The 21,071-nt window shown below is 39.1% G+C and overlaps 1 protein-coding gene across 3 annotated transcripts in view; it reads left to right on the top strand.

Moving 5' to 3' along the window:
• Positions 1 to 335: 335 nt before the first annotated feature.
• Positions 336 to 21,071, top strand: part of LOC141735548 (nuclear factor interleukin-3-regulated protein-like) — a 35,158-nt gene continuing 14,422 nt past the window's right edge. Inside the window, exons 1-2 of one of the 3 annotated variants that reach the window (XM_074568522.1) lie at positions 336 to 563; positions 11,135 to 12,715. In XM_074568522.1, the coding sequence (XP_074424623.1) occupies positions 11,320 to 12,675 (1,356 nt within the window). In that variant the 5' untranslated portion in view covers positions 336 to 563; positions 11,135 to 11,319 and the 3' untranslated portion in view covers positions 12,676 to 12,715. Of the gene's footprint in view, positions 851 to 11,134; positions 12,716 to 21,071 lie in introns of those variants that run through there. The other 2 variants (XM_074568523.1, XM_074568524.1) reach the window with 2 other exon arrangements.

Genomic DNA, 21,071 nt, shown 5'->3' with positions numbered 1-21,071 from the left:
CCACGCAACAGCTCGCTGCGGACCCCACGGAGCATGGAGCCTTTCACAGCCCTGTCCCAGCAGAAGCCCACTGTGCACGCCTCACCGCTCCCACAGAATGTTGGAAAGAACACCCCCTCCCACGGTGCCCCAGGTCACCAGGGGTGATTACGTAAATGTCAGCCCCGTACCCCTTCCGTGCGCTGCTCCCCGCCTGGAGGTGTATGCAATACTCAGCACATAGGCCTACTGTACCACACACAGCCCCAGCGGCGCAACCCCGCCTCCCAGCAGCCTCCATTGGCCACCCCCCGAGAGTGCTCGGTGTGGATTGGGGTGTTCCTGCTGTCACTTGCAGCTGAGCGACCGAGACTCTTGCCGGTCGAGAGAGAGAGCGGGAGAATGCGTGTGCGCGCGCGCAGTTCTGACCTACTAACATATATCCTTTCGTGCTGCTACATGCTCCCTCACTCACTCCGGGTTGCTCTGCTTCCGGACGAGTGAGATGATGTTGTTTGCCTGTCCTTACCCGCCTCGCCTCGGCCAGGTGCAGGGGATTCTCCGCTTACCGCGCTGCACTGAAGGTAGGAATGCGCGCTTGGAGTGGCGTCATGTGCGGGAGCCTGAAAGGGGAGTGTGGGGGGGTGGACGTGTGTGTGGGTGCGGAGCTGCTTGCTGTGTTTGTGTATATAACGTTTTGTTGGTGTGTCAGTACTGAGGCTTGGTATCTGAAGGCAGCGTGCACGATGTGTGTGTGAGTATGAAAGGCTATGGTAATTTCGGTGCAGAGATTTACGAGAAAAAAAACGAGTTTTTTGCTGATGGATTGTCAGAGGCCACTGGAGAGATCCCATTTTCACACGGTGTTGAGGTATGTTGTTTGTGGGCAAACTGAATTAATGGTAGCAGTCTTCCCCACAGCCCCCGTGTTTTGCTAGGTGGTGTTTGCCTAAGCCTTTTTTGTCACTTTTTTAGCTGTTTTTCAGACTCTACAGGATCCATCACATGATAGTTCTTGGAAGTGTTATATTATGTTATCACAGAATTTGCTGGCAGTCAGGCTAGGAAGAGGGGGCTAATTATGTGATTTTATAATCTTGCTACAAAGAAACTGGGGCAATTGCACTTAAAACTGTAACTAACAGATTTTTGTTAAAGTATATTTAATAAGGAAAGTAGACAACTGGGTAAGTGGGGAGGTAACTCATACTTGCTGACCGTGTGTTGTGTATCTTAAAATGAAATGTGTGTTAATCTATATTTAGTCCTATCACATTCTAGCAATTGTGGCTTCATGTGCTATTCCTGGTCTCTTCTCCAGAGCTGTGCATATAGATGTTCAAGGCCATTTGCTTGGATTTTTAACTCCATGCTTTCAGAGCCCTTTTGATAAGGCTGTATTTTTAGGAAGGCATTTTACCTAGACACTAAACAGTTTCTTTGGTACTGGTTTTTACTTGTCACCCCTTTTAAAAGAGGGAAACATGTAATTTAAGAGAGGAATGAATTTAAGAAAATGTCAATGGTACTGAAGAAGAGAGATGGCCTGCCCATGTCCCGACAGCTGCAGTAGGCTCAGATGAAGAAGTAATGCCAGGCCCAGGGGCAGAGGAGTACCCCAGTCCCATGAAATCCAGCATTTTAGTGTGGTGCACAACAAAAGCAGGAGTAGGTCAGTATGACGTTCTTGGTAGCACTAATCTTTGGTTAGTTAATGCGTGATCATGACCAGAATGCACGCTCATTGGGTCATGGGTAACACTACAGAAGGGAGTATTGCAGCAGTGCTGGTATGGGCCGGGGGGGGCGGGTCCTGATCCCTCGCCCCGGCGGCTCCAACTGCCCCGAGGACTTGCACAACGCGTGGCGTCCGCGCGGCAGCGGGCGAGGGCTGAGGGCACTGCCGCGCCCCGCCGTTCTGGGACTGGGGCAGGCACGGCGGTAGAGGCTTGCGAGGTCAGGGTGGGTGATAGTGCGGGGCTGTTTTGAACAGCGGGCCGGGCACCATGCACCGCCGGTCACGTAGGGGGGCGCCCCGCCGCCGCGCCCCGCCCGCCCGTCTCCCCCTTGTGGGGGCGTCAGTGGGCCGCAGCGTGGCAGGACCACAGGGCGGGTAGCGGCGGGGCGGATGTCATGTCTGACCGCCGCTTTCAGTCAGGGCGAATCAGACAGAGCGCCCCGAGCTCCCTGCCCGAGGGTCTCCCCGTGGGCAGGTGTCCTCAACCGGCGGCCCAGGGGCACCCCTCTTTCCCCCACCCTCACTCCGAGATTTCGGCCGTGCCCTGCTGCCACAGGTTGGGTGCCACTGTAGGAAGGGTACAGCTCACAGATAGGCAGTAGAAATCCTCCCTCTCCCCGCCCCTCCCCCCATCTGAATATTTAGGATTTCTCCTTAAGTCACAAACAATGAAAACTCGTCATTGCCCAATTCTGTTGTTGGCAAGTCAATTCGACATTTCAGCGGCAAAGGCTGTGGCTAGAAGTCCCATGTTCTGGGGTCATCTTGTGCTCTGTCCTTGACAGAAAACTGCCTTGAAAGTTGCTGATGATAACTTGTCTTAAATATGAGGCAATTTGTGTGCGTGTGTGCTCGCACCTAAACCAGTCTTCTAAGTACACAAAACCAAAATTAATGTGTTTTTTGACTAAACCCTTCAAAGTGAAAATTTAGTATCACAACCATGGTGGTATGTTCAGTATAACTGTTGTAGGTAGTAAATGGTACATTTTTTTTTTAAAAGGTGATATTTTTTGATAACATGCACAAACTTTTCTGCTACTTGATTGTTGGGGTCAAGTACAGTTTTGACATATAATTTGAATGATTGCACTCAGTTTCGTTGTGTTCACTAGTATGTATGTAACCTACTTTGAGTCATCTTTGTTCTCCTCAGTAATTAATTCAGTCCAGAGCCTAGTTTAAAATATTGCTATAGGCATTAGTTTTACCATCCTTATTCAATTAAAATGTTGACTTAGATAAGAAATTTGAATGAATAAGGCTTCAGGTTTTGGCCCAAAGACCTGATTTGAACCAACCAAATCAAGGATTACTGATTGAAGATCCTTAATATCATTGGCACCACCAAATATATTATTATGAGTTCTCACATTGCAGATGTCTTTATTTGACTATTGAACTATTAACAGTTTGTAAAACTATTTGCCTTTATTTTCCATTCTGTATTTTCAACTCATCTTATTCTCTAAAGGACTGTTAACTAACTTTCAAAATATCCAGCTTCCTGAATCTGACTTCAAAGCTTCAAGTTTCTTTTGGAATTTATTTATTCATTTTAAAGGACCTGATTTGAAAGGTGTCAAAAAGCTTAGAGTCTTCCCATAAGCAATAGGGACTTACATGACCTCTTTACAGTTTATCTTATCCTAAGAGGGAACAGTATTTTCCATGCTTTGGCTGAAACTTGTAGAACATACGTGCATTCTATCTATTGCAATAAAAGGAATGCAGTCTAGAAAAGATATCAGTAGTCTGTTGCTTTTTTTAATCCTTTATCTTGAAATAAAGCTCATAATTAAATTCTAAATTGACTTATTTTAACAAATAGTTGTGCAAACTATGTTTATGCAATAGTTTCCTTTTGCAGACAGCAATCATGTTGCTGTTATAACATCACTATGATGCAATAACGTGTACAACTGAGTCTTATGACGCGCTGTTAAGAAATGTATCTGACTCCACAGCTTAATTGACTCTTTTAGGTGACCTTGTCATGATTATTACAGTCAATTATGAGATATAAATGTGCTTAGGATGTGTAATAGGGAAAAAATGCAAGTTCCTGTGTCCCATTCTATGACAAAATGGCAGTTGATTTCAGTGTTAGTATTTTACACGGAGGGAGGAATTTCAAACAAGATATTTGTAACTGTCTAATACTGATGGTGATGATTGTCAAAAATAAAATTGTGTAAACAAGGGTATACTTGGATGTGATTCAAAACATAATAGAAGCAATGTTTCTGAAAACTTTTTTGGTTTTAAAGGTATACCTGAAATGGATTAGTATTGGGACCTTGTTAAATATCCTGTGCTTTTTTTTTTCTAATTCACATGTTGAATTGATCCATGTCCAAGTTAGCATACTCTGAGACTGAATCTGGTCACAGATATTATATAAATCTATTTATTATCTGTTGGAAACAAAGCCTTATTTAAAATATTTTTCCTTTTTTTTTTTTTTGTAAGTTGCTACATCTTGGTGTAGCTTTCAGTTCTGTCCACAAAGTATTTAAATAATAAACCAGATTTTGCCATAGAGATGGCTTCACAGTGGTTAGCAATATAGATGCCAGTCCTTTAAGACCTCCTTTTAAGATTAGAACTCAACACTTGGACTCTCGATAAAGAAAATTAAGCTTTGTGTGTACAGTAGTTTTCCCTTCTGGACTATCTTGCAGGATTAGAGCTCTAAAGACTGCTGTTTCTCAGTTTCATTTGCAGTGACTGGTAGAGATCAAGATTTTTTTACAGGCAATGTTTATTTTCTATATTTGTAGTTAAGTTTTCATATAATAAGATGCAAGTTTAGAGCATCAGCTGTGATTGACTGACATAATTCCACTGCCTTTTAATAGAATTATATAAATTTAGATCAGCTGAAGGTCTGGTCCATGCTTGACATCTGTAAGACTACAGTTAAAGCATGCTATTAAGGGCATTGTCCAAATGCCTCAAACACTGACAGGCTCAGGGCATCAACCACCTCTCTAGGAAGCCTATTCCAGTTTTTGACTGCCCTCTTGGTAAAGAAATGCTTCCTAACGTCCACCTCCCCTGGTGCAACTTTGACCCATTTCCACACGTCCTGTCGCTAGATACCAGGGAGAAGATATCAGCACCTCCCTCTCCACTTCCCCTCCTCAGGAAGCTGTAGAGAGCAATGAGGTCGCCCCCTCAGCCTCCTTTTCTCCAAACTAGACAAATCCAGTGTCCTCAGCTGCTCCTCATAGGGCATTGCTTCCAGCCCTTTCACCATCTTTGTTGCCCTCCTCTGGACGCATTCAAGGACCTTAACACCCTTCTTAAATTGTTGGGCCCAGAACTGCACACATTACTCGAGGTGAGGCTGCACCAACACTGAATACAGTGGGATAATCATCTCTCTTGACAGGCTGGTTATACTGTGTTTGAGGCACCTCAGGATGCAGTTTGCCCTCTTGGCTGCCAGGGCACAATGCTGACTCCTATTGAGCCTAGTGTCAACCAGCACCCCCAGATCCCTTTCTGCAGGGCTGCTCTCCAGCCACTCCTCTCCCAATCTATACTTGTGCCCAGCATTACTCCATCCCAGGTGCAGAATCCAGCATTTGTACTTGTTAAATTTCATCCCATTAATCTTTGCCCAATGTTTCAATCTGTCTAGATCCTTCTGCAAGGCCTCTTGTCCCTCCCAGTTTGGTATCATCAGCAAAGTTGCTAATGGTGCATTCAACTCCTGCATCCAGGTCGTTGATTAAAATACTGAACAGAACTGGTCCTAGAATTGAGCCCTGAGAAACACAGCTGGTGACTGGTCGCCAGCCAGATGCTGCCGCACTCATAGCCCTCCAACTCAGGAGACCGGGCAACCTGAGGTCTATCAATATTATTAAAGACCGAGGAAAAAAAGGCATTGACTGCCTCTGCTTTTTCTTAATCCCTATTAGTCAAGTGACCATCTTCAACAAATATTGGTCCAATTTTTTCCTTAGACCTCCTCTTGCTATTAACATACTTTAAAAAGCCCTTCTTATTGTCTGACACAACACTGGCCAGTTTCAACTCTAGTTGAGCTTTGTCCTTTTGTGTCTTCTCCCTGCATAGATGAACCACGGCTCTGTAATCTACCTGCAGAACTTGACCTCGCTTCCAGAGATCATACAATTTCTTTTTCCTTTTGAGCTCCACAGGGAGTTCCTTGTTCAGCCAAGCTCGTATTCTGCGCTGCTTGCTTGACTTATGACACAGTGGAATTGCCTCTGCCTGTGCTTTTAGAAGGTGTCTCATAAAAACTGACCAGCACTCGTGGACTCCCTCTAAAGCAGATTCCCAGGGTACTCTACTACATAGCTCCATGAATAACTTAGTTTGCTCTCCTGAAGTAGCAACTCTGCTGTCCTTTCTTCCTCATTACACTGAAAATTTTAAACTCAACCATTTCATGATCATTGTAGCCAAGACAGCCACTTACCATCACATACCCCATGAGTCACAGAATGGTAGGGTTGGAAGGGACCTCTGGAGATCATCTAGTCCAACCCCCCTGCCAGAGCAGGGTCACCTAGAGCAGGTTGCACAGGAATGCATCCAGGAGGGTTTTGAATGTCTCCAGAGAAGGAGACTCCACCACCTCTCTGGGCAGCCTGGTCCAGTGTTCTGCAAGCCTCAAAGTAAAGAAGTTCCTCCTCGTGTTTAGGTGGAACTTCCTATGCTCAAGTTTGTGCCCATTACCTCTTGTCCTGTCCCCGGGCACCGCTGAAAAGAGCCTGGCCCCATCCTCCTGACACCCACCCTTTAAGTATTTATAAGCATTGATAAGGTCCCCCCTCATCCGTCTTTTTTCCAGACTAAAAAGACCCAAATCCCTCAGCCTTTCTTCATAAGAGAGGTGTTCGAGTCCCCTAATCATCTTGGTAGCCCTTTGTTGTACCCTCTCCAGCAGTTCCCTGTTCCTTCCCTTCTGGGGAGCCCAGAACTGGACACAGTACTCCAGATGCAGCCTCACCAAGGCAGAGTAGAGGGGGAGGATGACCTCCCTCGACCTGCTGGCCACACTCTTCTTGATGCAGCCCAGGATGCCATTGGCCTTCTTGGCCACAAGGGCACATTGCTGGCTCATGGTCATCCTGTTGTCCACCAGGACTCCCAGGTCTCTTTCCACAGAGCTGCTCTCCAGCAGGTCAGCCCCCAACCTGTACTGGTGCATGGGGTTATTCCTCCCCAGGTGCAGCACCCTACCCTTGCCCTTGTTGAATTTCACAAGGTTCCTCTCTGCCCAACTCTCCAGCCTGTCCAGGTGTCTCTGTATGGCAGCACAGCCTTCCGGTGTGTCAGCCACCCCTCCCAGCTTTGTGTTATCAGCAATCTTGCTGAGGGTGCACTCTATCCCTTCCTCCAGGTCATTGATGAATATATTGAAGAGGACTGGGCCCAGTACTGACCCCTGGGGAACACCACTCGTCACTGACCTCCAACTAGACTCTGTGCCCCTAATCACGACCCTTTGAGCTCTCTCTTTCAACCAGTTTTCAATCCACCCCACTGTCCATTCATCTATCCCACTCTTCCTAAGCTTCCCTATGAGGATGCTGTGGGAGACCATGTCGGACGCCTTGCCGAAGTCAAGGCAGACCACATCCACTGCCCTCCCCTCATCTCTCCATCCAGTCATGCCATCATAGAAGGCTATCAGATTAGTCAGACATGATTTCCCCTTGGTGAATCCATGTTGAGTACTTCTGATAGCTTTCGTTTCCTCCACATGCCTTGAGATGATGCCTTGAGATGAGTCCTTCTCTATTCACGAACAGCAAGTCTAGGAGAGCATCTTTCCTAGTTGGCTCACTGAGTACCTGTGACAAGAAGTTATCTCCTGCAAACTTCAAGAATTTCCAAAACCTGCTTGTCTCAGCAGTATGCTATTTCCAGTTGATGTCTGGGAAGTTGAAGTCTCCCAGAAGGACAAGGGCTACCAATCCAGAGATTTCTCCTAATTGCCTGTAGTACTCATCATGATGTACTCATCACTGCTTACATCCCGGCTGGGCAATTGGTAGTAGACACCCACTATGACATCTACTTTGTTTTCCATCCCCCTAATCCTCACACAGAGGCTCTCAACTACATCATCTCTAACTGTAAGGACTGTACAATCAAACCTCTCCCTTATGTATAATGCGACACCTCCACCTCATCTGCCCTGCCTCTCTCTCCTGAACAGCCTGTAGCCCTCCATCCCTGTACTCCAATCATGGGACTCATTCCACCAAGTATCACTAATACCAATGATATTGTAAGTCTGGGAGCTGACCAGTGCTTCCAGTTCATCCTGTTTGTTTCTCATACTGTGTGTGTTGGTGTACAAGCATTTCAGATATGCTCCTGAGCCCTCAGTGCTCCCTGGAGCAATGTAAATGTTTCCATTAGCATTGCCACCCTCAGGTGGTGCCATGCCATGCCCTTGGCTTACCTACTGCAGTCCTGTTGGTATCCCCTTCTTCCCCCATCAATTCTAGTTTAAAGCGCTCTGTTCAGCCCCACTGGCTTATGCCCAAAGACATGTTTTCCATATCGGGACAGATGGATCCCGTCAGACCCCAGCATACCTTGTCTCTTGAAGGCTCTTCCATGGTTTAAAAACCCAAAGTTTTGGCACAGGCACCAGTCCTGGAGCCAGGTATTGATGTCTTGACGTGCGTATTTCTTCCAAAGTTTCCCCCCGTTACTGGGAGGATTGAGGAAAACACTACCTATGTTCCTGATTTTTTTTTTTTTTTTAGCATTCTTCCCAAGGCTCTGAAGTCTCTTTTAATTGACCTCAGACTTTTTGTTGCAACATCATTTGTACCCATGTGAAAGAGTTCAGTAATAGAAAGCTATTTGTCAGAATAATTAACATTTGATTTTGTATTTTTGGTTTGTGGCCCTTAATTAGGGGAAAACAATAAAATCTTAGCATCCCTAATAACAAATACTGAAATTAATGATTTTGTTTTATTTGCGGAGTATTGTTACCATTAAGTTATTGATTTGTGCAATCTAGTTTTTCCTACTGTCAAGTAATGTGATATTTAAATAAAATGTCATGATATATATATATATATATATAGTATAACTAAAACTTAGAGAAGCAAAGATAACTTATATATTACTTTATATAAATATTTAAAGCTTTTCCTGGTTTTGGACAAATTGAACAGGTCCAATTAGACTTATACTGACTTTCTAAGCAAATTGAAGAAAATGTAGGTTGAATTTGTGCCTATTAACCTTGACTGACCTTTCTGAGGAACAGCTTTTTTTAATGCGTTTAGATCTCTCCAAATAATAACTTTAGTTTCATAATTTGTGTATTTTACCTTTGGGAAGAAAACTAAGCTTTCATGAGTTAATTTGTAGTTATTAGGATAAACAGTCATTTGAAGACTTTTATTGTTAGGAAAACTAGTTTATATAAATTACATATGACATCAACTTTCTGGATACAACTTGGAGTGGGTAATATGAAAGTGCAGTAGTATTCTAAGTGCCATGATGAGGTTATTAATTTTTTTTTAAATATTTGATTGAAAAGTGTCATAATAAATGAATGATTCTTGATGTTTGCATAAATTATATTGTGTAGACACCTACCATGATTTTCTTTCAATAAGACAAAGAAAATCAACATTTTATCAAAAATGCTTCATCTTGTATGAAGCATCATCATCAGCGTTCCACTGAATTAATTACATATTGATCCTGGAACCATAAACACTTAAAATACCTATTAAGTTGTAAGAAAAGGGAACCCTAATGCAGGAGCAATAGTTCTGTATTTCTCCCTGTTGTAATGGATTCAGCAGTAATTGGTGGTAACATTGGTATTATAAATTTTGTTTCCTTCTTTGATCTTGGATAACCTATAATAATATAACATCCAGTTACCCAGTGTTTCCAGAAAGTTTGAACTTCATTTGCTCCCCATGGCCTAGACCCTCTTGACCACAAATCTAGGGATAATATCACTATTCCGGTAGAGTCGGCATCAAAGTTTTTCTTCAGCAGGAACAGAATTTCACTGAAAGTGCTAGATATAAGGCAAAAAAGAATATGTTGGATGATTTCGGTAGAGGTTGGTTTGGGCTTTGGAGGCCACATCCTCAGTTAAAGAGAATTTCTTAATTATTATAAACCTGAAAGGTGCAGAATTTCATGGCATACTTTTTGTCTATGAAAAGCAGTAGTGGTAGAGTAGCTCCAAAATGTTTAAGCAGTGTTTAGTTAGGCTATGTATCCATCAACTGAAATTAAACTCACTTTCCTCCTCATAAAAGTCTTGAGGTAGTTAGCAAATGTTTTTAAAATGCTTTGTAGATAGAAAGTACAAAATATATTCTTCAGTTTTTCAAATTGCAGAGTACAAACTGGTCATGTTTGTGTATCTATGAGCAGGTTCTATACCAGCCCTGGTATGTGAACATTTTTTTAAAATACATAACCTTTGACAGAATGCTATCAATAGCATAATTAATGATACCGATGTGGAACATGGAAAACAACAACTAGAAATATGTGCAGACATATAACTGTGAGCTTTTATTGTTGTTTGACACTTTGCTACATAGTGATTTGAGCTGTTTATTAAAAACAGTGATAAATGCATGGTTCTTTAAAATGGGAAGTTATTTTGCTTTTTTTCTTTTTTTAAGGACTGAGGTAAATTTTGTAGACACAGCTTTACAAAAGTGAAGTTTATTTGAAAATATCTGACTGCTTGAAATGGAATTTAATTTAGTTTTGTAGAATTGCTATCAAAACGTTAGAGCAACAGAATTAAATAATTAGATATTGCATTACAGAATACATTTTGAAAAATTAAGCTTGGAGATAATGTGAATTATTTTAATAAATACAAATAATAATGCAATAGTTTAATGTTTAGTAACTTTAATGAATAGCAGTGTTATTTTAAGATAATACAAAGCAATCTAGCTTCTCTAAATCAGCTTATGTTATTTTTAATCTGTGGAGGACCCAAATATATAGCATTGCCAAGTCACGCACCACAGCTGTTTTCTGAAGAGATGTTTTAATTTGGAAGGACAAGATACTTTCCAGTGCTGCTCATCAAGATGTCTGGTGTTCAGCAGTGTTAAGTGCTAGGTTTAAGTTGGTCAGTGATATTATGTAAAGTTCTGTGACATTATATATATTATATATAGGGGTTTTTTTATTCATTTTCCTTGAATCATATGGTATTTGTTTTGGAAACAAATCTGCTACCTAAGTATCCTAAAGCTTAGAATATCAGTTGTTTCAGTGTCAAGCTTCCTTCATATTACAGCAGGTTTAATGAATCAAATGCTAGTATAAGCTTTTTATTGAAAGTTACTTTTGAATGCCCCAAACCAGCAATTCCTAAACAGTAATAAAATTTTCTGTTTATTGAAGGCTATTTAGAAGATTCTCATCACCTCTGCCAAGAAAATTTGATCTAGACACTTCTGCTTGAGAATATGAAACAAAAGGAAGAATATGCGTGGATTTCAAAGTACCGCATTAAGTTGTGGTATGAGAAGTACTGGGGAAATAGTTTGCTCTGTTGTTCATTGTAGATCTATTAGAAATTGTTTCTGATGCAGCTGAGAAAAATGCAGACCCTTAAAAAGGAACATGGACCTGCTGACACAAGTAACAATGTGGACAAAATCATGGTACTTAAGTCTACTTTAGCAGAAGTGTCTGAAGAATTGTCTACAAATGAAGAGATAGTATTCACTGAAGCAAGTAGCGGAAAAAGCAAATCTTCAGCTTGCCGGAGAAAGCGAGAATTCATTCCAGATGAAAAGAAAGATGCTATGTATTGGGAGAAAAGACGGAAAAATAATGAAGCTGCTAAAAGATCTCGTGAAAAGCGACGACTGAATGACCTTGTCTTAGAGAACAAACTAATTGCACTTGGAGAGGAGAATGCCACTTTGAAGGCAGAGTTGCTTTCCTTGAAGCTGAAGTTTGGTTTAATTACTTCTGCAGCCTATGCCCAAGAGATACAGAAACTCAGTAGCTCAACAGCTGTGTATTTCCAGGATTATCAAAGTTCCAAATCCAATATTAACTCATTTGTGGATGAACATGAACCATCTATAGTTGGTAGTAGTTGTATTTCTGTCATTAAACATTCTCCTCAAAGCTCTGTGTCTGATATGTCTGAAATATCATCAGTAGAGCATACTCAATCAAGCTGTATGCAAAGCAACTACAGAAGTCCTGAAAATAAGTTCCAGATTATAAAACAGGAGCCCGTGGAATTAGAGAGAGCGCCAAGAGATGACAGAAGTTCACAGAAAGCATCCATATATCCACACTACACGGGAACTACCTTTAACGTGTACTCGCATTCTCCTCCTCTGTTCCAAGTCAATACGTCCTCCAGCAATTCCCCCAGAACTTCAGAAACTGATGACAGTGCAGTTGGAAAGTCATCTGATGGAGAAGATGAACAGCAGGTTCCTAAGGGTCCCATCCATTCGCCAGTTGAACATAAAGTTCCAGAAGCAAATTCTTCAGCTTTGCCTCACAAACTTCGAATTAAAGCCAAAGCCATGCAAGTTAAAGTGGAAGCAGTAGATAATGACTATGATGCTGCACAGAAACTATCATCACCTATTGATATGTCATCAAAAAGACACATTGAGCTTGAAAAACATACTGGACAAAACTTGGTGTATTCTTCTTGCACTCCTTTCTCAGTTCAAGTGACTAATATCCAAGACTGGTCTCTCAAATCAGAACTCTGGCATCGAAAGAAATTCAATGTAAGAATTCAGAGTGGTTGCAAAACTGAAATTGTTGAAATAAAAGACAGTATCTTCAGTGTCTCTGAGTCAGAGAACCTGTATTTGAAGCAGGGCATAACAAAATTATCTGCAGAGGTTGCTTCCCTTAAAAGACTTATAACTACACGGCAAATCTCTGCATCAGACTGTGGTTAAGTTACTACTGAATAAAGGCTTATTGTTTTTTTAAAAACAATGTAATTTTCAGTAGATCAATACAGGAACACCTCTCTTATGAGGAAAGGCTGAAGGATTTGGGTCTCTTCAGTCTGGAAAAAAGACGGCTGAGGGGGGACCTTATCACCACTTATAAATACTTAAAGGGTGGGTGTCAGGAGGATGGGGCCAGGCTCTTTTCAGTGGTGCCCGGGGACAGGACAAGAGTTAATGGGCAGAAACTTGAGCATAGGAAGTTCCACCTAAACATGAGGAGGAACTTCTTTACTTTGAGGGCGGCAGAACACTGGACCAGGCTGCCCAGAGAGGTGGTGGAGTCTCCGTCTCTGGAGACATTCAAAACCTGCCTGGATGCGTTCCTGTGCAACCTGCTCTAGGTGACCCTGCTCTGGCAGGGGGGTTGGACTAGATGATCTCCAGAGGTCCCTTCCAACCCTACCATTCTGTGATTCTGTAATATGTTTTGTATTATGCTGACTTGTCACTGGACTTGTGATGTCATTTCACTGTAATGCTCACATAATGTCTGGTGTCTTTTTGTGCACAAATTATTATGGAAACTAGACTGTGTTATGATCATTATGCCTTGTGTATAATCAAGTAGCCAGTATGAAGGCTATATATAGTGAACTCTGTCTTTTTGGTTTTTTTTTTCTTCTTCTAAAGTGTGCAAGTTAGCAGTTACAATAAACTATTGGTGACAAACACAAAACATCTACTCCAGTTCAATTGATTTTTATTAACTTGGAAAAAAACAAAAAAGGCTGGTTTCTTATACCATGCTCAACTTAACTTATATGTTTGGATTTTACAGCCAAACTTACATGTATTTAAATTGTATTTTTTTTCCTTAAGACCTCTTTTTAGAAGATAATTGAAATATTTGTGACATTGAGCGTTAACAACACACAGAGATTCCTTTCTCAAAAATTGCCTGTTATTCTTTTCTCATGCCTTAATAATACAATAGACCCCATAGTCAGGGTCTATATATATTCGGTAAATAATATAGATGACATCTCAGTGTTATTGAAAATAAGATCAAGATTATTGCATGAAAAAATAAATAAATACATTGAATGGCAGGGATATGAGACAGTAGGCAGTGTGGGTTTTGGCTACTGGCTTTTTGTTTGCTAAATATCTTCTGTGAGTAACCACAAAATTCTTTAATTGTTTTGTATATCTTTTATCACATGTAATGTGTTGAAGGAGAGGACTTAAACATCTCAGTGTTGCTATGTGTGTAAGCCTAGATCTATTGTGTTTTGTGTTTTTACTGTTTGTCATAACTGAAGATGATTATCCTCCTTTTAGCTCATATTTTTCACTATTTTGTGTATTTCTTTTGTGCAATTAATACTTAAAAGCAATGATGTAGTTAATTTGTTGAAGGGTGTCATTGCAAGTAAGCTATAGCATGGAACTTAGGAGCACAATCAGATGCTATTTATGCCTGTACCCCCTCCCCCCCACTTTAGTATTTGAAAAAAAGAAATAATTTGTGTTTTGTTCAAAACTAGAACTAATTACAACATTATTTTCTATTATGTTCATCATATTAGTCCAATACGTATGTTAGTAGGTGTTATCTCTACAATTCTGCAGTTGATGACAAATCATTCTATATCCAAGTTATATGGCTAAAATTTAGAGTATCTTCCATAAACTCAAGTTATAAAATGCAGGAGTGTAGGTGGTTCATATAAAGCTAGATTTTTGTCTGCTGTCTCATCCTCTAAACTGGGCAACTGAAAAATAAATTTGGTATAGTTGACCTCCTCACCCAGCCCCATCTTTAGCCTGCTTTCCTCCAGCATGTTGTATCGGGGAAGAGGAAGAATTGCAACTGATCAGTAAGAGAGAGAATGCAAGTGGGACTCTGCTCCCATACACCGACTTTCAGCAGCAGTGACTGCTGAATTAGAACATAAAGAGTAAGCATATATTTTTTTCCTGTCCTATCTCACAGGAACACTTGAAAGATGGGTATGGTTATATGTAAGTTTACACTGCAGATTTATAGTTACCCTTTCACATGTCTGTGTTTATATATGGCATATTTAAAAAAACAGATAAGGATCTTTACATCCCCAGGAGTAAATTATTCACTGTTAAAAATGTGTATAAGTAGTGATTTTTGGCATGTGGATATGCTTATTTTGGAAAAGGATATGTAACATGAATGTTCTTGTACTCTGTCAACTCCTGTGGAAAACACTTTAACTTGAGAAGTGGGATAGACTTTTATTTTAGTCAAGTTAGGCATATACTAGAACTATAGTGACTGAAAAATGTCTGTAAGGTATACTTTCAAGTGAGAATGTTAAGAAAGGTCATATACGGAAACAGGAAACCTCATTGATTTATCAATACAGAAATTGTCATTTTTCATGGGAACATAGTAATTATCATGCCAGATGAGTTTGATTAGTCCTGAATCTTGCCTCTGATAATTGTTAGTATGAAAGGTTTCACAAAAACTTTCAAGACAGCCTATAGAAAATAACTGTTGATTAACAAGGTAAGTTTTTTTTCATAGTGACATCAGGTAGTAGTTGATTGATACTGTGATGTGTGTGCGGCACTCCCTCTTTTAAATCTGCCTAACTTAATTTTTTATAAATACAGTAATATTTTTTCATGTTTCATCAGCATCTATATTTTTGTAGATATAAAGATTGAATATAGATATGCTTTTCTGAATCCCTTCAAACTTCTGCCTTCAGTAAAGCTTATGCATTGCACAGGATAGTGATATATATAAATCTTATTAGTATTATTCTGTATAGCCAAATATCCCCTTGTTCATGAATACCTGATTTATCTTCTCTTATTATTTTATATATTTTCATTATGGCTCTTATGTCCATGTGAGCAGTTCATGAGAATACATAGTGTTCATTTTCTGTAGAACTTAACAGAAATGTACAATTGCACCATAAACACATTTCTGAAGTTATATTCAAGTACCAAATTCTACAAATCTTTTCTACTTGCTAGTATACAAATATGCTTTTGAAAATAGGTGATGCGCAATGAATTTAGCAGAAAACTCCCAGAGAATGTAATTAAAATATGGCCTTTATTAACACCATATTGTTTTTAAAATGCTTTTTATTGCACAATACAAGTTTGGTAACTACAAGAATAAAGCAAAATATTTTTTAGTATTTATTGCATGAGAATGAGTAGCACATATTGTTCCGTTACAGAATGCTAAATTCAAAGTTAAAAATACTAGGCCAAATCCTGAGGCCTTTAACTTAGTGTCAGATTCTACTTTCCTTATACAAGGGTACTTTTTTTATGAGTGGAAGAAGGGATTACTCAAACTGAGTAAGATTACCAGGACATAATCTTTACTGTTCACTCATGCCACAGAGTCCTACTGATTTTCAGTATCTCTAAGGCTAACTCTCTTGTAACACAGTAGTGATATGTGAGTCAGTCAATATTGCTGGAGTTACAGAGAACTTTCTCATGTAGAAAGAGGTGGTCTTCAACCATTATTTATTCTATGTCAGCTCTAAAAGGGCTGGTGAATTATGAGCAAAAGCTCAGAGTAAAAGCATAGTGTTTATTTGCTTGAAAGAGAAAGCAACAGAAGACATGTACTCTTAAACTCCAAATACTGCAGGAACACATCTATACTTTTTATGATTCTACCAACTATTATCTGTGTGCCAATCCTAATGTATGAAGTAGAGTTATGGTAATTCCTCCTCATCTCTCCTCTTTAAACACTGTGGAGCGCCACAAGATTACAAGACCAAATGCAGGGCCTGCAACTCTGCTATGATTTTATGTGGGTTTTCATTTCCTGTAAGCATCCTTCTTGCCTTTGCTACATCAGAGATATCCAATCTGAGAAAACCTGCATCAGCCCAAGAGGTTCTGGGGAAGCTACACATGCATCTAATACTACTGACATTCAGGTACTACAGTAAATTTTTCCTCCTCTATCCCTTTTCCCCCTGCACAAATGTATACACAACTTAAAATGTCAGACAGCTATTATACTTTTCCACGCTACTCAGATTCTTGGATGTGCAAGTGGCTGAATGGGCCTCTAAATAACTTGCGTAGGTAAAAACCTAAATTTTTCCTGATATCTCTATGTGCCAGAATCAGCATCTATTATATTTATGTTTCTGAGGCATGACATTAAACCTCTGTTGCTTTCTAATAATTTGGACCTCTCAAAATTCTGTGTTGTATATAAATACACTGAGAACAAATTGCATTGATTTCCATGGGATTTGTGTTGCGCAACCCTGAAAGCCAGGATGTTAATGGTATGTATAGCAATCAGAAAGTACTAAAGCATAATACTATATCATATAAAATGGCTGAAAAGAAGATAAAATGTGATGAGAACCATTGTAGCAGAACACAGTGTTCCTTTCTCTGGGCCCTGTTCCCATTAAGGATTTAGAAACACTAGAGGGATTTCGGAGGAGAGCAAAAGTAAAATAATCAATTGTCAAGGGTTGATCCATGAATTAAAAGTACACACTTAACTAGTCCCTAATATGCACATCAACATGTACTTGACAATATACATGTTAACATAGATTGAAGTATTTAGTTCCCATTCTCAAAAAAGGCTTAATGACACATTTTTTTTTTAAAAAAGCCTGTTAAAAATGTGAACATACAAATGTCAAAGATATTTATGTAAGAAAAGCTACATTGGACAAGAGACTGTGACAGTTGGACAAGATATACTCTCTATAAATATTGTAGAAGGCTGGAAGGAATTGTTTATATTTTCTCATTTTCTGTAAGAATAGTGAGATTACTTTGAAAAGAAGACTTTTAGCTTCTTTTATCATGAGATACTTATGACTGAAAACTAGAAAACTGGGAGAAAGACGAACAATCCTGATTTGATGGTATTGCAAGGTAGTGTTAACAGGCATGGAAAGGGACAAATAGTCTCTCAGATGATGCATTAATATACATCAATTTCTAGGCCAACAACAATTTTTACTGTAAATCCTAGCAAAACAGTGCAAGATACATGGAAATTAAGGAGAAAAATCCATGCCTTCTATCTTTTATTAGAATGGTGCAAGCGTGCTAGTGATAGGCAGGTGTGAGAACTTTTAAAATAGCAAGAAACAGAATATAACAGCAAATGTCGTATCAGAACCTCCTATAAATATAGTCACAGTGACACAAAAATATCTGAGGCTCCTCTGGAACTTTGTCTGCATTAGATCCCTAGTTTGTGGTTTATGTAATATCTATGTATTAGTCTTTTCAAGCATGGGAAAAATGTAAGTGTGGCCTGCAAATCACATCCACTAACTCATCTGCAGTCTGAATTCTTTATAAACCACACTGTTTTGCCAGAAATGTCTCATCTTCTTAACAAGTGCAGGATTGTGGCTGAGAACAAAATTGAATTATCTGCCTTCAAAAAAAAAAAATTGCTACAAACTCCTCACTTATCTATTTATGATTGTGTTTGATGTGATAAACAGTTAAGTAGCATGTCAGAATGTACAAAAAGTCATCTGTCTCTCAGAAGATTACTTTATATATATGAAGTGATATAATGAAGTTTAGTAGTAAGAAAAGTGTGAGAGCCTCCAGGAGCCATTTTATAATTAATCTATTACAATCTGTCCATGTGGCACTTGCTAATCTGATGCTTTCATCCATTAGCTTGCTTCCTTGCAAGTCTGCAGTTTTGTTTATTTTTCTTCTGATAACTCTTCTCATATAAAACTCATGGGATAAAGGTCCTTAGGGAAGATACTCCCTTCCTGTTCATGTTTGACTTCAAGAGATCACAGAGAGACTCCATACTAGAGTCTCCTGTCTCTACGCCACTTTATAGCATGGCTGGAGTGCTGCAACTTTCTCCCTCTGCTTTTGATAGAATTTGTAACAATTGCATGGAAACTTTTTCCTAAAGGATCTCTGGAGTGTATCAAGATAACAATGGCTTAAAATATACTGCTGCTCAGGATGATTAATGCATGTCCCCCAATCCCTAAGATCTTTTTTCCCTCTTGTCCATTCACATGGCCATATCTTAGACTGCTTCCCTCCAATAGATCGCTGTTTCGTTTTCCTATCCATTGCAGTTAGATCAGATTCCAGCTGTTCAAACTTTCCATAAGCTGCTGAAGCTATCTCCTAAAATAAGGAAATTGCAGGGTTATTAGTTCAGTCCTTGGTCAGTTTGAAATTTTTCTTTCTCTAGTAACCTGTATCTTTATTATATTTATCTGTATCTCCTCAAAAAGCATTTATGGGTATCTGAGCATAAAGGAGTATTCCTAATTAAAAAAAAAATATTTGGAGTTGAGCCTAAAGAAACTCGACCTCCTAGTTTTTATTACTGCACTCCAGACCATGCCTCTCAATATAAGTTTTGAATATTATGGTGTATTCCATATACAAAGGATATTTTCTTTCTAAATTTTTTTGTGGCTCACATAGTGAGCTAATCACAACTCTATTATCTTACTGTGGCTTTAATATGACATAAATTTTCTGACAACGTTGAATTTACTTGATATTTACATCAAATGAAGGAATTGGAAACCAGCCTTCAGCAAGGATCTATTTTTATTATGGCAGAATCTTTTTGTATAATATAATAGAGGTGTTGCCTTTTTATATTCTTCCTGTTGCTAAAGAAAACAGCAGCATATTCTTGGTCATGTAGCTGTGGTTTGATAGCTTAGGCCGTGTTTGTTATTTATTATACAAGTCTTCTTTACATAAGGTGGTGTTATAATTGGTTTTCAGTATTTTCTTTGTCAGTTTCAGCTTTGTTAAATATGTTTCTTTACCATCTCTGAAAATGCTCAGCTCTCCAAAAACTATAGTAATTATGCTTACTTCACGTAAACAAAACTTTTTTGTTGCCATTGTGAAAGCTGTAGAACAGGAAGCAAAATGTGCTTGTTAGAGAGGTAGGGAAGGGCTGGGACACCAGACAATCTATTTTTTTTTTAAGACTGCATATAATCTTTTTTTTTTTTTTTTCACCTACTCTCTTTCCAAATATCCTTGAGTCAGCTAAGGTTACAGTCCTAAAAAAATATCAACAGTGTGGTGTCCTAAATATGGCAAATGAAGATTTTCCTGAACTGCAGCAGATTGTTTCATTTGAATTTCATTCAGGACCATTCATGGTTATTAAAGCACTTTGGTAAAGGAAAAAAGAAACAAAACTACAGATGCCAGTAATTTTCACTTACATTTGAGGATGACTAAACATCCAAGGTCAGTCTGCAACTCAATAAAAAGATTGCTAAATCTGAGATACGAGGAGAGGGATGGGTTTACTGGAATATGAAGTGTTTTTCTTGTAAATAATACAGTGTATGTATTTGCTTATCTGTCTATTTATAACATGAAACATTACCAAAGCACATTTTTTCTGTGTAACGTGAAGTGTTGCACGGATTTTTGAATGCATAGACAATGGTGAAATATGTTCAAAAGCAGCTGTTATTAAACTGACACGGTTTTCTTTTAAAATCCTTAGGAAACAATAATTGATAATTAATAAACAGGTTTGTATAAATGTTTCGCACCTGGGTTGAAAATAAGATGTTTTGCATGTGATGCTGAGTAATTTTTATAACACTTCAGTATATTTTTCTAGCACTGCAAGCTACTTTTTACACAGTTTAATATAAAACACAGTGTCTTTTCAAAACTTCTGGTAAATTTATGCCTTAGTACATTTCTGAAGTGTTCACTAGAGAAATAGGAGCTCTAATGTTCTTGTGTGTGACCATTTTACCACTCAAAGGTTATGAGAAATAACATTAAAATGGGATAAAAAGCAACAGAATATGCAATGAAATCAAAATAATTTCTCTTAATGTGGCTGATTAAGTACAGCATCAGACAGGAAATTAAGTAAACATGAAGTCACAGGAAAAAAAACACCCTACACGGGGGGGAAAGACTCTGGTTCTGTTTATAAGAAGAATTGCTAGACAGCAACTTTAATTCTCACAAGAACTTTGTTACAAACTTTGTGCTCAACTTTTACAGTTTATCCTGTCAAGCAGAAAGTACATGAGAGGAACACTTCTGTTTGTATGACACATTTTCACTTGAAAATGGGCATTGCTTTTAATTTAAAACACTGTAAACACATCAGGAGAAACTATTTTTGATCATTTGCCAAATATTGCACAAGTATTTAGACTAATAAAGAGTCTTATATAACAGCAAGTGTACCGTGTATTTTATGTGTTCCCACAATTTTTAATAGAAAGTCTCATCCCTTCTGTTTCACAGATGTTTCTGAAGAAAGAAAAAAAACCACACTAGATAAAATAGTATGTATAATTATCAAAAAGCATTTCAATCATCAGCTAAAGATTTAGGGA

The sequence above is a fragment of the Larus michahellis genome, chromosome W, assembly GCF_964199755.1.
Source record: "Larus michahellis chromosome W, bLarMic1.1, whole genome shotgun sequence".
Taxonomy (NCBI): Eukaryota; Metazoa; Chordata; class Aves; order Charadriiformes; family Laridae; genus Larus; species Larus michahellis.
The sequence above is the reverse complement of the archived record's forward strand: the minus strand, read 5'-3'. Positions and strand labels throughout refer to the sequence as shown.